The sequence below is a fragment of the Eptatretus burgeri genome, chromosome 4 (assembly GCF_056783735.1).
Source record: "Eptatretus burgeri isolate ZD-2024b chromosome 4, Ebu_testis_v1, whole genome shotgun sequence".
In the NCBI taxonomy this organism is placed as follows: Eukaryota; Metazoa; Chordata; class Myxini; order Myxiniformes; family Myxinidae; genus Eptatretus; species Eptatretus burgeri.
Window position 1 is genome coordinate 139,952,148 of NC_140964.1, and position 17,943 is coordinate 139,970,090.

At 43.1% G+C, this 17,943-nt stretch overlaps 1 protein-coding gene across 11 annotated transcripts in view; it reads left to right on the forward strand.

The window, feature by feature from the left end:
• LOC147029242 (tensin-3-like) overlaps positions 1-17,943 on the forward strand; it is a 294,302-nt gene that overhangs the window by 234,408 nt on the left and 41,951 nt on the right. For all 11 annotated transcript variants that reach the window (XM_085880149.1, XM_085880151.1, XM_085880150.1 and 8 more), the window contains 2 exons: positions 11,898-11,963; positions 13,457-13,573. In XM_085880149.1, the coding sequence (XP_085736275.1) occupies positions 11,898-11,963; positions 13,457-13,573 (183 nt within the window). The remainder of the gene's footprint in view (positions 1-11,897; positions 11,964-13,456; positions 13,574-17,943) is intronic.

The following is a 17,943-nucleotide window of genomic DNA, read 5'->3' on the forward strand; positions in this document are numbered from 1 at the left end:
AGTTTCCCAATATTCTATGTCGTGCACTGCTAAGATCCCCAATATTCCATGTGATCCACTGCAAAGATTCCCAATATTCAATGTGTTCCACTGCTAAGATTCCCAACATTCCATGTCAAGCACTGTGAAGATTCCCAACATTCTATGTGACCCACTGCTTGGATTCCCAATATTCCATGTCAAGCACTGCTAAAATTCCCAATATTCTATGTGATCCACTGCTTAGATTCCCAATATTCTAAGTGAGCCACTGTGAAGATTCCCAGTAGTCGATGTTGTCCACTGCGAAGATTCCCATTATTCTATGTGATCCACTGCTAAGATTCCCATCATTCCATGTCAAGCACTGCTAAGATTCCCAATATTCGATGTGATCCACTGCTAAGATTCCCAATATTCGATGCAATCCACTAAGATTCCCAATATTAAATGTGATCCACTGCTGTGATTCCAAACATTCCATGTCAAGCACTGCTAAGATCCCCAATATTCCATGTGATCCACTGCAAAGATTCCCAATATTCAATGTGTTCCACTGCTAAGATTCCCAACATTCCATGTCAAGCACTGTGAAGATTCCCAATATTCTATGTGACCCACTGCTTGGATTCCCAATATTCCATGTCAAGCACTGCTAAAATTCCCAATATTCTATGTGATCCACTGCTTAGATTCCCAATATTCTAAGTGAGCCACTGTGAAGATTCCCAGTAGTCGATGTTGTGCACTGCGAAGATTCCCATTATTCTATGTGATCCACTGCTAAGATTCCCATCATTCCATGTCAAGCACTGCTAAGATTCCCAATATTCGATGTGATCCACTGCTAAGATTCCCAATATTCGATGCGATCCACTAAGATTCCCAATATTAAATGTGATCCACTGCTGTGATTCCAAACATTCCATGTCAAGCACTGATAAGATTCCCAATATTCTATGTGATCCACTGCTTAGATTCCCAATATTCTAATGAGGCCACTGCTGAGATTCGCAATATTCTATGTAGTCCACTGCTAAGATTCCCAATATTCTATGTGATCAACTGCTTGGATTCCCAATATGCTAAGTGAACCATTGCTAAGATTCCCAATATTGTAAGTGAGCCACTGCTATAATTCGCAATATTCTAAGTGAACCACTGCTAAGATTCCCAACATTCTATGTGATTCACTGCTAAGATTCCCAACATTCCATGTCAAGCACTGCTAAGATTCCCAATATTCTATGTGGTCCACTGCTAAGATTCCCAATATTCTATGTCATCCACTGCTCGGATTCCCAATATTCTATGTAGTCCACTACTAAGATTCCTAATATTCTATGTGGTCCACTGCTAAGATTCCCAATATTCTATGTAGTCCACTGCTTGGATTCCCAATATTCTATGTGATCCACTGCTAAGATTCCCAATATTCAATGTGATTCACTGCTAAGATTCCCAACATTCCATCTCAAGCACTGCGAAGATTCCCATTATTCTATGTGATCCACTGCTAAGATTCCCATCATTCCATGTCAAGCACTGCTAAGATTCCCAATATTCGATGTAATCCACTGCTAAGATTCCCAATATCCGATGCGATCCACTAAGATTCCCAATATTCAATGTGATCCACTGCTGTGATTCCCAACATTCCATGTCAAGCACTGATAAGATTCCCAATATTCTATGTGATCCACTGCTTAGATTCCCAATATTTTAATGAGGCCACTGCTGAGATTCGCAATATTCTATGTAGTCCACTGCTAAGATTCCCAATATTCTATGTGATCAACTGCTTGGATTCCCAATATGCTAAGTGAGCCACTGCTAAGATTCCCAATATTGTAAGTGAGCCACTGCTAAAATTCGCATTATTCTAAGTGAACCACTGCTAAGATTCCCAACATTCTATGTGATTCACTGCTAAGATTCCCAATATTCTATGTGATCCACTGCTAAGATTCCCAATATTCTATGTCGTCCACTGCTCGGATTCCCAATATTCTATGTAGTCCACTACTAAGATTCCTAATATTCTGTGTGGTCCACTGCTAAGATTCCCAATATTCTATGTAGTCCACTGCTTGGATTCCCAATATTCTATGTGATCCACTGCTAAGATTCCCAATATTCAATGTGATTCACTGCTAAGATTCCCAACATTCCATCTCAAGCACTGCGAAGATTCCCAATATTCTAAGTGAGCCACTGCTAAGATTCCCAATATTATATTTCATCCACTGCTAAGATTCCCAATATTCTATGTCGTCCACTGCAAGGATTCCCAATATTCTATGGAGTCCACTGCTAAGATTCCCAATATTCAATGTGAACCAGTGCTAAGATTCCCAATATTCCGTGACCAGCACTGCTGAAATTCCCAATATTATATGTGATCCACTGCTTAGATTCCCAATATTCTAAGTGAGCCACTGCGAAGATTCCCAATAGTCGATGTTGTCCACTGCTAAGGTTCCCATTATTCTATGTGATCCACTGCTAAGATTTCCAATATTCTATGAGCGACTGCTAAGATTCCCATCATTCCATATCAAGCACTGCCAAGATTCCCAATATTCTATGTGATCCACTGCTATGATTCCCAATATTCCATGTCAAGCACTGCTAAGATTCCCAATATTCTAAGTGATCCACTGCTTAGATTCCCAATATAATTAGGCCACTGCTGAGATTCGCAATATTCCATGTTGTTCACTTTTAAGATTCTCAATAATCTATGTGATCCACTGCTTGGATTCCCAATATGCGAAGTGAGCCACTGCTAAGATTCCCAATGTACTAAGTGAGCCACTGATAAGATTCCCAAAAGTCTATATCGTCCACGACTCAGATTCCCAATATTCTATGTGATCCACTGCTAATATTCCCAATATTCTATGTAGTCCACTGCTAGGATTCCCAATATTCAATGTGATCCACTGCTAAGATTCCCAATATTCTATGTGATCCACTGCTAAGATTCCCAATATTCAATGTGATCCACTGCTAGGATTCCCAATATTCTATGTCATCCACTGCGAGGATTCCCAATATTCTATGTTGTCCACTGCAAGGATTCCCAATATTCCATGTCGTCCACTGCTAGGATTCCCAATATTCTATGTCGTCCACTGCGAGGATTCCCAATATTCCATGTCGTCCACTGCTAAGATTCCCAATATTCTCTGTGATAAACTGCTTAGATTCCCAATATTCTTTCTGATCCACTGCTAAGATTCCCATTATTCTATGTGATCCACTGCGAAGATTCCCAATATTCTATGTGATCCACTGCTGGGATTCCTAATATTCTATGTCTTCCACTGCGAACATTCCGAATATTATATTTGATCCACTGCTAAGATTCCCATTATTCTTTGTGATCCACTGCTAAGATTCCCAATATTCTATGTCGTCCACTGCTAAGATTCCCAATATTCTATGTAGTCCACTGCTAAGATTCCCAATATTCTATGTTGTCCACTGCTAAGATTCCCAATATTCCATGCCAAGCACTGCTAAAATACCCAATATTCTATGTGATCCACTGCTTCGATTCCCAATATTGTAAGTGAGCCATTGCGAAGATTCCCAATATTATATGTGATCCACTGCTCGGATTCGCAATATTCCATGTAGTCCACTGCTAAGATTCCTAATATTATATGTGGTCCACTGCTAAGATTCCCAATATTCTATGTGATCCACTGCTCGGATTCCCAATATTATATGGAGTCCACTGCTAGGATTCGCAATATTCCATGTAGTCCACTGCTAAGATTCCTAATATTATATGTGGTCCACTGCTAAGATTCCCAATATTCTATGTGATCCACTGCTCGGATTCCCAATATTATATGGAGTCCACTGCTAGGATTCGCAATATACTAAGTGATCCACTGCTAAGATTCCCAATAGTCTATGTCCTCCACTGCTCAGATTCCCAATATTCTATGTGATCCACTACTAAGATTCCCAATATTCTATGTGATCCACTGCTTGGATTCCCAATATTCTATTTGATCCACTGCTAAGATTCCAAATATTCTATGTAATCTACTACTAAGATTCCCAATATTCTATGTGATCCACTGCTTGGATTCCCAATATTTTTTTATCCACTGCTAAGATTCCCAATATTCTATGTTGTCAACTGCTGGGATTTCCAATATTCTATGTGATCCACTGCTTGGATTCCCAATATTCTATGTGATCCACTGCTTGGATTCCCAATATTCTATGTGATCCACTGCTAAGATTCCAATTATTCTATGTAATCCACTGCTAAGATTCCCAATATTCTATGTAGTCCACTGCTAAGATTCCCAATATTCTATGTGATCCACTGCTAAAATTCCCAATTTTCTATGTGATCCACTGCTAAGATTCCCAATATTCTATGCGATCCATTGCAGCAATGCCAACCCTCCCGATTTCATCGGGAGCCTTCCGAAAATGCACCCAAACTCCCGCCCTTACGATCACTATCCTTATCCTCCCGAAATTTTGATATTTTTGCACTGTTCACTAATCAGAATGTACTAGTATGAGAATTGAATGAAAAGCATCGTCTGCTACGTATAGCATGTGGTAACTCCATAACGTTCGCTGCTACCAAATTGTACGTAAAAAATTGCAAATTCAAATGAGGAGCAGCGAAACATTGGGTCTGGATCTCGCTTATGCGATCATGCACTGAGATTTAGTGCATGCGGTATGTGTGCAATACAGTGCATGCGGTATGTATGCACAGTGTATATGCATGCGATACGCTCACTGCATGCAGCTGGGCCCCGTACCAGCCCGGCGGTCGCGACCACCGTGCGGTGTTTAACAGCCGCTAGAGTTCTACGAGTCGCGCTGCAGCTGTGGAACATCGACTTCGAAGTTACCGATGCTTCAAGCCCTCGATGTTGATTACGAAATGGCAGAAAAGAAGCTTACGAAGACCAAGAAATGGTCTCAGAAGTACAAGACCGAATACAGTCTCCAATACCCATGTATTCGAAAGTCTGAAAGAGGAATTCATCATGCGTATTGTACAGTATGCAGCGTTGATATTTCAGTTGAGCACGGAGGTCGCGATGATATTCGGAAGCACGTTGGAAGCAAACGGCACACAGACATTGCAAAGGAGAGATCTTCGAGCACGAGTACCGGTACACTTCTGAATTATTTCACCAAACAAGGGACAAGCGAGGAAGAGGATGTTACCCGAGCGGAACTTCTCTTTAGTGGATTTATTGTGGAACATAACTTGCCCATATCAGTCTCAGATCATGCTGGACCTCTATTTCAAAAGATGTTTCCAGATTCAAAAGTTGCTTCAAAGTATGGATGTGCAAGAACAAAAACTTGCAAGATGTGCAAGATGTGCAAGAACAAAAAAAAAAAAAAAACAAGAACAAAAAGCAAGAAAAAAAAAAAAAAAAAAAAGAACAAAAAAAAAAGAACAAGAACAAAGAAGAAAAAAAGAACACTGGTCAACAATTTTTTACTTTCTGAATGTTGTCTATATTTCTACAAGTGAATTAGGGTATTCTGGCACTGCTGAATCAGGAAATGGCATCCGTTTCTCTCCATCAGGTCAGGTTTTTGTGCTAAGTTGATTTGAAAAAATCAGATCTTGTGACAAAATCAATTACATTTTTGTGGCGTTATCAGCTGATTTTTGTCAACACATATCATCCTAAACATGTTTTTAAGAAAAAAAAAATGTTTTGCCATCAACATTTATTGATTACATGATAGAAACATCGATTACTGTCATCTGAATGGTGGGCATTGATAAAGGTAAGTACAAGTAAATTGCATGTTGCGTCACCACTGTTCAAACTTCAGGGCTTGAACTTCCGTTTCTTCGAACTCCTGGAATGTTCAGCGGCAGGGAGGTCTCTCTTCAGATTCCAACAGTAGTCAGCCATCATGACTGCGTCCCAGCGACCCTGATACCTGGTCTCCATCTCCTTCATGTCCTGATGGAATCTCTCCCCTGCTCGTCACTCATTGAACCCAGGTTCTCAGGAAACCGGTTCATATGTGAAAATAGGTAGTGCATCTTGATGCTCATGTTGCAGCCCAGGTTTCTGAAAGCAGTCAGCATGTTGTTGACAAGTTCTGCGTAGTTTCTGGCCTTATTGTTGCCAAGAAAGTTCTTCACTACCAAAACAAATGTCTTCCACGCTTCCAGTTCCACTTCGTTCATTGAGTTTTTGAACTCTAGATCTCTGATGAGCTGATGGATCTGAGAACCATCAAAGATGCCAGCTTTCAACTTCTCCATGGTCAATCCTGGAAAAGCCTGGCACAAGTAAGTGAAGCAGTCACCATCTTTGTCCAGAGCCTTGGTGAACTGCTTGATTAAGCCGAGCTTGATGTGCAGCGGTGGGAAGAGTATTCTGTCTCTGTCCACCAGAGGGTCGTTGATGACGTTCCTTTCTTTGCATGGCACCAATTCCTCCCGCACAGGCCAGTCCTTCTTCGTGTAATGCTGAGCACGGTCCCTACTATCCCACATGCACAGAGAACATGGGTACTTGGTGAAGCCAGACTGTTGTCCCAACAAAAAGTTCACCATCTTCAGGTCAACACAAATAAACCACTTATGCTGATCATAACCAATTTTCTCCAGCACGTACTTCACCACTTCATACTTCTCCTTCAGTGTAGTCGAGTGAGCGATGGGTACAGAGGCAAACTGGTTGCCGTTGTGTAGCAGAACACATTTCAGTGATCGCTTGCTGCTGTCAATGAACAGTCTCCAATCTTTGGGTTCGTACTGTGGCACTCCAAGCTTGAGCAGAAGCGCATGTCATAAATTGGCGCATGTAGGTATTGTACATTCTTCAGAGTTCGTTATTTCAAGAAATACAACTTTTTTGTATCACATTATGACAAAATCTGCCCCATTAACTTTAGTTTTGATCCACGAACTTTATGCTTTGCCTCACCAATTTTTGGAAGATTTTGAGGTTTTATGACTTCAAACTGATCCCTTTTCGACATAATCACCTAGAACTTTCGTACCTGAATACTTCTTGTCATTAAAATAATTATTTCCAATCAAAACAATTATTTGACATGACATTTTACCCCCACCAACTTCTTCTAAAATGCTCCACACATGCGTACATGTGAACAAAAATGTAAAAAACGACATGTGGCCATATCTCAAAAACTTGACCTGATTGAACAAAACTAATGTGAGTTTTGGATTCAGCGCATCAGATTCGTCCTAAATCAGCTTAAAAATGCAGACAACAAATTTGTTGTTGACCAGTGTAATTGGTGAGTTGTCAAATGTTACTGCTTCATCTATTGCCGATATTGCTAGACTAGCTCCATTTAGCCTAGCTACAGACGGTAGCAATGACAGTGGTGAGGCCCAGCTATATCCTGTCCTGATTTCGTACTATGACAACAGTGCTGGGATTGTGAAGCAAGGTTTGCTAAGTTTGCCTGCATGCAAACAAGATTCCACTGGAGAAAACATTTTCAAACTGCTTGATCATGAGTTCAGTGACAGGAAAATTCCGTGGGGAAATTGTGTTTCCTTTTGTGCTGATAATGCCTCTGTCATGGTGGGCAAGCACAAAGGAGTCGCTGCTTATATCCACAAACAAAATCCAGAGTGCTACATCATGGGATGCCCTTGCCATATGATGCACAATACGGCCAAGAAGGCGGCTCAGGCCTTACCCATTGAATTAGATGACTTTCTCATCGATATTTACTACTACTTGGACAAAAGTAGTAAACGCGTCAAAGGAGTGAAAGCACTGCAAGAACTCTGTGATGCCCCGACACACAAGATTCTGAAGCATGTCGCAACAAGGTGGCTGTCCCTTGGTCAGTGCCTAGACAGGCTGATTGAACAGTGGGAGCCACTTCGCCTCTTCTTCAAAGAAGAAGTACGAAGAAAAATGCAACCAACTGTAGCCAAGACTCTAACAACGAGCAAGAAGGACGGCACTGTATCTACTGCCAGTACTGGCACTGCAGGATCAAGCACTAGTGGAGCAGCATTCACCACTACCACTGCAGTATCTGCTGCGAAGAAGACAGCAGGGACAGCACCAAAACCAATGCTGAGAGCAGGTAGCATCACCGGCCCTTCATCACGTTCATCTACAAAGCAGATCCCTTCAGAGTCGAGAAAGACTGTGATAGTCCCATCTACAGGCAAAGAAGGACCCAAGTTAAGTTCTGCTTTTGCCAAATCACTTGATAGAAGCTCAGCAAAACCTTCGAATCAGAGGTCTTCTTCCTTGGCTGCACCTACCTCAAGCTCTCTCCTCAAACGTAAAATTGGATCTGGTACTACGAGTCTGACCTCTTCTGCTGGCAGTAAACGCAAGTGTGATCGCCCTGCGGCTAAGTGTACTACGAGTTCTACAACTAAAAGCGCATCTTCCTCAAACACTGTGCAGGAATCTAGAGAAAAACGTGTCAACAGGATGTTCTTGTCTCCACAAACAAAACTCTATTGTTTCTTCCTTCGATATGCTAACAAGCTTTTTGAGAAGGGGAATCTTCTGCTCCAAAGAGACGAACCCTGTATTCATCTCCTGCACGGAGAATTGAATGGTCTTCTGAAAGATATCTTCGTACGGTTTTTGAAACCATCGGTGTCATCGGTTGCTCTGGTAAATGTACCCTTCTCTGACAGAAATCATCAGAAGAATGATGAGGACCTCATGATTGGGAACGATGCCAAACTGTATATAAGGGAACAAAGGAGTCTCAAGAAATCCACCTTCACTCTGAGTGAGTCAGACATCCAAGGTTTCTTCAGTGCAGTTCGCTCATATTATGTGAAAGCCTGCAATTACATCTTCAAAACCTGGCCGCTAGGTGATGAATTAGCCAAGCATGCTCAGGTGCTGGATGTTAAGCTACACCAAGAAGTGGGGTTTGACTGTGTGGAGTTTTTCATCAAGAAATTCCCCTGTCTGTTCAGTGGCGGTGATAGTGACATAGACAGTCTTGAGAGTGAATTCGCTCACTACCAGGCAGACGCCTCCATAGCTACAATTGCTACTGAGACAGTGAGAGTGGATGAGCAGTGGCATCGGATTTCACAGCTCACAGATCCCTGCACTGGTGCCAAGAAGTATCCTAATTTGAGCAAAGTGATGAAGGGAATCTTGGTCATTCCTCATTCGAACGCATCATGTGAGCGGGCACTCAGTCTTGTACGGAAGAATCATACTGAATTTCGTCCCAATTTGAGTGTCAAAACCCTGGAAGCTCTCTTAATTGAAAAACTAGCTCATAGCACCCCTTGCTACCAGAGAGAATACAGCAAAGACAAAATCAGAAGGGCTAAAAGAGCCACACAGCTGTCACTCAGCAAAGCTGCCATGGAAAAAGCAAGCAGCAGTAGTACCAGCCAGTAAGGTAAGAAAAATATTGCTTCTTTTGTGCTTTTTGTTAATCTTTGATTGTCCCCTAACTTACTAATATTAACATACATGTAACATTAAAAAGTGCACAATTTTCCCCTTTTTTTGTTCAAAAAGTGGGAATTCTTAACATGTTAAATGCTCCAAAATAGGGCTCAGAGGGCACTAGAGAGCGTCTAGAACCCCAGAGCTTCCAGGGCCCTAAGGCGGGCCCTGGACCCCGCCGCATGGGTCGAGCGCTCCGCGCTCGAGATGTGCGCTTCGCGCACATTATTTGGTGTCGGTTGAAAATCCTCCCTAATTCTGATTTCCAAAAGTTGGCATCTCTGCCATTGCGAGGATTCACAGTATTCTATGTCGTCCACTGCGAGGATTCCCAATATTCAATGTCATCCACTGCGAGGATTCCCAATATTCTATGTAGTCCACTGCTGAGATTCCCAATATTCTATGTGATCCACTGCTAAGATTCCCAATATTCTATGTGATCCACTGCTAAAATTCCCAATTTTCTATGTGATCCACTGCTAAGATTCCCAATATTCTATGCGATCCATTGCGAGGATTCACAGTATTCTATGTCGTCCACTGCGAGGATTCCCAATATTCAATGTCATCCACTGCGAGGATTCCCAATATTCTATGTAGTCCACTGCTAGGATTCCCAATATTCTATGTAGTCCACTGCCAAGATTCCCAATATTCTATGTCATCCACTGCTAGGATTCCCAATATTATATTTCATCCACTGCTAAGATTCCCAATATTCTATGTCTTCCACTGCTAGGATTCCCATTATTATAAGTCATCCATTGCTAAGATTCCCAATATTCCACTGTAGTCCACTGCTGGGATTCCTAATATTCTATGTCGTTAAGCCTGGTGTTGGCTTCGTGGTCAAGGTCTTCGGGTGTTGAATTCAAGCCCCTGGTCCTTTGAATTAACCCAGCCTGTCATCAGCATGCCATCTTTCTGAGATCGGCACAAATGAGTACCAGCTTACTGATAACAAGGGCTCTGTATCAGTTTTACAGCCCTGCTCCAGAAAATGATGCAGCCAAACAGCCACAGGCTGCATATGAATAAATATATTCCATGTAGTCCATGGCAAGGTATTCTGCACAATTATACATCCATCACAACATTCACCACAGCAGTGTCACACTCAAATAATACATACTGATGTATGGAACAAGAATCAGTTTTCAACACCCTCTTGTAATATGACTGCCCTTGCAAGGAACTTCACTGATGGAGGAGGTCATTTGTCCCATCACCGTCTGTGCAATGTTTGCCAACCTATGGCAAACATGCTCTATCCTTTTTAAAATCTGAGCATAAAGCAGAGAAGCAGCCCAATACCATCCATCCTTCCGAGGTCGGCAAAATGAGCACCAGTGTACTGGTAAGGGGGACATTGCATCAGCGGCATAGCCACGTCCCAACCAATGATGCAACCAGCAGCCACAGGCTGCACGAGAGAGAGAGAGAGAGAGAGAGAGAGAGAGAGAGAGAGAGAGAGAGAGAGAGAGAGAGAGAGAGAGAGAGAGAGAGAGAGAGAGACCGAGAGAGGGAGACCGAGAGAGAGGGACCGAGAGAGAGGGACCGAGAGAGAGGGACCGAGAGAGAGGGACCGAGAGTGTGCCCATACCATTTTATGTCTTTGGTATGACTCGGTCATAGTTCTAACTGCTGACCTTCCATACTCGGAGCGGACGCTTTAACCATTTCAACACAGTCTGGTTAATCTCTGCTTATTCTTCTTCTTCTTGAAATCACTTTGGTATAACAGCAAAAGCAACACATTTTGTAACTGGAGAGTTCATAGAACACCTTGCCCCATGCTGTCCTGAGGAAGATGTACATGGGCGGGTCGACGAGTGACAAATTTGATTCGTCGTGACAACGTAAAATGCTGTATGTCCAAGTATTGTGAACCGAAGTGCTTTGGAAGTGGAAGTGTTCTACGGTGTTCAAACATATAATTCAATTTTAATAAAACAAAATTTTTTCGTGTTGAAAACAAAAATTGCAATGAAAAAAAAATACAATAAAATTGCGTGTTGTTTGTGTCCTTTATAACGTCCTTAAAAACAGTAAGTTTCCTGTTTGGAATGATTTTCAGTTTTGTTTGACTGCCAGGCAGGCAAAGTAAAAAATATTCTCACTTTATACTGTACATGCGTGATTGGGACAAATTCAGAGACAATGAAACTGCAGGTTTGTCTTCCGATTCGTGTTCAAAATATAACTTGATTTAATTATACTGTTCCTCAATCATCAACTGACGTTTGTGGACAGACAGACAGACAGACAGACAGACAGAAGTGAACCAATTGCTTAACCACGGTCTTTGCTTTGCGTGTGTGGGGTAATGAGAGTCATGTAATAACGAATTGCAGAAAATAAATAAAAAAATATAATGTAACACTCGTCACACTAGAATGTGTGTGTCTCGTTCAAGTGCCACAGACCCGGTAATCACAATGTTCATCCCCATGTTCACAGATGCCAGATTCCCCGACGAGGGCAGTTTGGAGTTGATTTTCTCACCGGATCCTGATACACCCCCTGGTATGTACTGCTGTGTTTCCGATACCAACTGCTATGACATTCCTAAGACATTACCAAACCTGAATACGTGCTTGAATATATCACGTACCTGAATTTGTTTTCCTTCTCAGGTGAATGAATCGATTTGAAAGATTATTCTTTCATTTCACCCACGATTCCATGGAGTAAACCATTCCTGAGCAATATCTTAATCCTGGGTGTAGACTTTTGGGCAACTGAACCATACTTGATGGATCTTTACCCTGGAGTACATTCACATTCACGTCCCGTTGGTGACTTAACGGTCAGGGTGGTTGGCCTTGGGTCAAACCTGACCTCTCATTCGTCGACTCTGAATTTATTTTCTTATTATTATTCTTCTCTTGTAATTGAATCATGGCGTAGGGGAAGTGGGGGTCCCTAGCAAGGTATTATTGGCCAACGATGTTGAGTGTTCAACAAAACGGCATTGCATTAGAACGTATGTTCGTAAGTGCCAACGTTATAAATTAAATTTAAATAAAATAAAACTTTTAAAGCTGGTAGAAAACAAATATCTGCGACACCGGGTGTCAGCACAACGGTTTCCGTACTTTTAAATCAAGTGCAAGGGGAAATGGATCAAATTTAATGATCGATGAACCCTTTGAGTGACGGATAACCCATTTTGTGGGCCTTTTAATCTTCCGATACCTTCTGATCTGACGTACCATCGTCTCTTACCGAGTGTCCGTGCTGCCAAAGCAGTTTCTTGGCATGGGTTATACTGGCTGGTTTGCCATTGTCTTCCCGGCAGTAATTATGGCAGGACGATTAGGCTGAGAGGCGAGTGTGCGTACCTGGACGACATCCTGCCAAACTGCACACTACTTTAGGAATGCATCATCTGATCCAAACAGCATTTTCCCAAGAAAACCGAATTCTAAAAAGCTAAACTTGTGATGATATTGTGACAGATTTCTGACATCATCAATCATGATGAAAACGTGATTTTGGGGGGGAAAAAAAAAAAGAGTAAATGACATCATGACAGGGTTCGTATGCGCAGTTATTTTTTCTAAAACTGGCAAAACCAATTTTGTTCATACGGACAGATTTTTCTTTGAAACAAGGAAACCGTGAGAAAGAAAAATTAATCTTTTCTTCTCGTGATTTTGTCGTTTCAAGAAAACTTTTCTTATTTTCAGAACATGGTTTGTTCCAAATAAAATTCCTTTTTTAACAGGGAATACCTTTGCTATGATGTGTGGAGGGACATTGGACACTGATATTTAACATGTAACTTCCCTCTCGGACATTTTCACGAGTTACGTTTCAATGAATCGTTCCCTGGGAGTTATAAGGTTTCTGAACGCCCACTTTGATAAACATCTGAATGAGTTTAAACCGCCCCACATAGATGGCTTATCCAAGTGATCTTGTTTGAAGGTTTACTGGCTCGTTCATTCTGCGTTGTCAGTGCCATGGTGAATGTACTCACCAATTACCTTTTGTTTCCCTTTTTTCCTGTACAGACACAAAGCTTTTTGGCAATAACTCCGGGATTCGTGTAAACAACAGGAAGTCAGACCCGATAGTACGCTGGGATTCATACCTGGACTTCAGCACCACAGAAATGCAGAGTACTAGCGGTGAGTGTGAGTGTGTGTGTTGGTTCCTGTAATGTGTTCCGGTGCATTTGCACGTCCAAGTGGAGCATTTTCAACCTCTTCTAAAGGTTACCTGTCAACTGCACCTTATCCTGTCAGCAGAGAGAGGGAGAGGGAGAGAGTTGGCCCAAAAAGGGAGTAAACCGGCGTGATGGACGACTGAAAGGCCGACAGGTAGTTTAGTTTGGAGACATTCCAGATAACACTTGTTTGGACAAGCGAGTGAACTGGACCTAGTGTAGGCATCCGCCCTTGGCGGTGATTGGAGGGCCCACTTTGCACCTGGGGTTCCTGTCGTCTTGGGTGGAGTTGCACAGGGGGTTATTTACTCTCCACGGCGGCTCTGCCATTCCAAGGTGCATCGTATTCATTATCCTCCCACTGGAATAGTTTGCTCCTCTTTGTTTTCATCCTCTAACCGCATTGCTGGTTACCTGTGAGTAACTTTGTGCTCTTTTAAAAGTTCATACCCAACCTTCTTTTGGTGGTGTTTCTCGTGGTCGCTGAAGCGGATGTGTTTTGGGGCGTTTAGAATGCACTGGATAAAGTCTTGTTAACTATCGACAATTTGTCGGATTAAAACACCAGAAGTGAAAGGTCATGCAATTGTGTAAAAACGTACGGTATTTCAATTGTCTATTTAATAACTCGGTGCTGAGTTGCGGATCCTGTGCATAAATCAGGCAGATTCAGCTGTTACAGTTTTCGACATCAAGACGTTTATACTGTCTGTCTGCGATTTGTTTCCTGGTATTTAAATAATTTTGTGCTTTCTTGTGAAAACTCTTCGGCTCGGCCAAATATGTGAACGGATCGTAAGGACTGTCTGTTTCCGGTATTGGGATTTATCCCGAAACATACTTTGCCCCCGATGGGGTGTCAGCCCGACTGGTGACTTGTATTTTGAGTACTGTCCGTCCATCTGTCTGGAGCCTCGATTCGAAAAAGACTGGAGCCTCTTCAAAAAGACCGGATGCCTCGACTCAAAAAAGACTGGAGCTTTGACTCGAAAAAGACCGTTTGCCTCGACTCAAAGACTGGAGCCTTGACTCGAAAAAGACTGGTTTCCTCGACGCGACTCGAAAAAAACTGGAGCCTCGACTCGAAAAAGACGGAGTTCCTCAACTCGAAAAAGACCGAGTGCCTCGACTCGAAAAAGACCGGGTACCTCAGCTCGAAAAAGACCGAGTGCCTCGACTCGAAAAAGACTGGGTCCCTCGACTAGAAAAAGACCGAGTTCCTCGACTCGAAAAAGACCGGGTGCCTCGACTCGAAAAAGACCGAGTGCCTCGACTCGAAAAAAACCGGGTTCCTCGACTCGAAAAAGACCGAATTCCTCGGCTCGAAAAAGACCGGGTTCCTCGACTCTAAAAAGACCGGGTGCCTCGACTCGAAAAAGACCGGGTGTCTCGACTAGAAAAAGACCGGGTGCCTCGCCTCGAAAAAGACCGAGTTCCTCGACTCGAAAAAGACCGAGTGCCTCGGCTCGAAAAAAAACCGGGTTCCTCGACTAGAAAAAGACCGAGTTCCTCGGCTCGAAAAAGACCGGGTGCCTCGACTCAAAAAAGACCGAGTTCCTCGGCTCGAAAAAGACCGGGTGCCTCGACTCGAAAAAGACCGGGTTCCTCGACTCAAAAAAGACCGGGTGCCTCGACTCGAAAAAGACCGGGTTCCTCGACTCAAAAAAGACCGGGTGCCTCGACTCGAAAAAAAAGCCGGATCCATTTCTTTTATTCTCAGCAAATGTATGCAATAACATCTGGGGATGAGGCTCGTCAAATGGTTTTGGGATCGCAGCTAATTTGGAAATTTAGGAATTCCTAATAACATTTTATGGGATAAAATATAATGGGATTGTGTACGACTTTGTTACATTTATATTAAAACGAATACTCGATTCATTTATATATCGTTTCCTTTTATGATAAAGATGAGTACAGGATTGTATATGTGAGAGCCATTATCACTTTGTATAATCTTTACCATCTGCACGACCAGCATTCCACTTTGAATTGTTTAAATTTATACTCTTTACCGTTCTTTGACCTACATACCACCTGAATTATTTATTTCTTTATATACACTTTACCATCTCCACAACAAACCCACAAACTTAAATTATTTATTAATTAATGTATACTTTTCCAACTTCCCTCCCAACACACATCAAATTATTTGTTAATATACACTTCACCATCAGCACAACATACCACCTTGAAATGTTTGGGGTTTTTTTCTGTACAAAGTCAAGGCTCATGGAAGAAGAACACAGAATGGATCAGCACAAAACAGAACAAAAGGAAGAGTAGAAAGAGGGTGGAAAACACCAACAGCAGGGTTGAAGGACAGAATAGATGGAGACTTAGACAAATATGGGATGAGGGGTAGGGAAGGACTCGTGGAGTGGACAATGTAGATACAGAAACAAACTCTTGGGAAGGAAAAGCTGAAAATTTGCAAGTAGATGGGCTTGGCGATAGGGGGCTGTAACGGGTGTGGGACAGATCATGGTTTTTGATTGGGGATGATCTGATATGGTGATGAACAGCTGTCTTGAAGACCTGGAGGGAAGAATGGGATTGAAGAGGATGTGGAAGTTGGTTCCACACGCAGGAAAAAAAGAAAAGAGGAACAAATGAGTGGAGGTGAGCAGCGTTTCTGGATTTTCGGAGTTTCACCAGAAGACGGTTAATGGTGGACTGTGTGAGCCCTGCAGAAACCTGGGGGGAAGGGGGCCAACAAAGCATGGAAAGAGCAGAGGGTGCAAGAAAAAGAAAGGAATCGGAAGAAGACAGAGACCACTTAACTGACCTGTCTGCGATGGAAAAGTGAGACCCATAGCATCAGCTTTATCGCTGGAGATTCCAATAATCTTGAAGGCCTTGGTTTCAACATAGCCAGCCCAGAGGGGATCGCAGTACTCCATCAAGCTGAGGATGAATGCTTTGGAGGTGAATAGGAGTTTAGGTGTGCCAAGGAAGGACTTTGTACAATGGATAGTGCCCAGTCAGCAGCTTTCTTTGGAGGAAACTTTGAAATATGGTTTGCCAAAGAAAGATCATGGCTGAAAGTGGCACCCAGGAGTTTGAATGACTGATCCTCCTCAAGAGGAATAGTAAGAAGTTAGTTGGGGGAGGGGTGTGGAGGTGGGTGGACAGGGGGGGGCGATGGTTGCCAGATGGTCCTTTCTGAGTGAGATAGTGAGTGTGAGATTTGTCAGAATTTAAAGTCGTATTCCATGTGTTTGACCATCTTGTGTAGCCTGGTGCTGGCTAAGTAGTTAGGGTGGTGGCTTGGGATCCTAGGGTCCTGAGTTTGAGCCCCGTTGGCCACTGTATCAACACCAGGGGGTTGACTCAGCCTGTCATCCTTCCGACGTCGGCAAAATAAGCACCAGTATACTGGTACTAGGGGCACTGCATCAGCGGCATTGCTGCGCCCCTAACCAATGATGCAACCAGCAGCCAAAAAGGCAGCACATGATGGGGGAACCAGCTTGTGATTTTGTCAAGGTCTCGAGAGAGGGAAGTGGCTCCCTGCCTGTCTGAAGAATGAGGGATGTCATGGCAGAGGGTGGGGTCATCAGCAAATAGATTTCCCAGAGAGTCAGAGAGATTGTTGATGAGTATTAGGAATAGGAATAAGTCCACCAGAACAGATTTTGTTGATACCTTTTACCATTCAATACTGATTTAGCACCTCAAAATATTAATTTATTTATTTACAAGCAAATACATCCTGTTTCTTCGCTGATGGGAATATTGGGGGGGGGGGGAGTGGAGAAAGAGAAAGGAGGAATAGAGGAGGTAAAGGAGAGGAGGGTGAGAGGACACAGGGGAGGGGGAGAGGGAGAGGAAGGGGCTGGCAAGAGTGAAGGGGGAGTGAGGAAGGGGGGATGGGGAGAGCAACGCCTCACCGAATGTTGCTGAACACTCTGGGGGGGGGGGGGTGGAAGCGAAGAGGATGGGGAGAGAGGAGGGGGAAGTTGGGAGGTGTAGGGGGTTTAGGAGGAGGTAAGCATGAGGTGAGGGATTCTCAACTTGTGTTTGGTCGTCAGACTTGTGGAGAAGGTTGTGGGGGATGGGGGGTAGTACAGGATTGATCAAAATGGGGTACGTTAAAACAGCATGTTAATGCGAAGGCTGCTGGGAGATTCCATGGGGGGTGGAGAGGGGAGGGGGTTTGGGAGGAGGTAAGCATGAGGGGAGGTGGAGGGAAGGCAGCGTGATGGGAAGGGAAGGGTGACAAAACACGGCCAAACAGCAACATTTCTTTTTTAACTGCCAGGTTCGATATAAAACTGGGTGGGAGCCCTTAAAAACTCACGCTACGCAACTGGCAAAGGCCTGCCT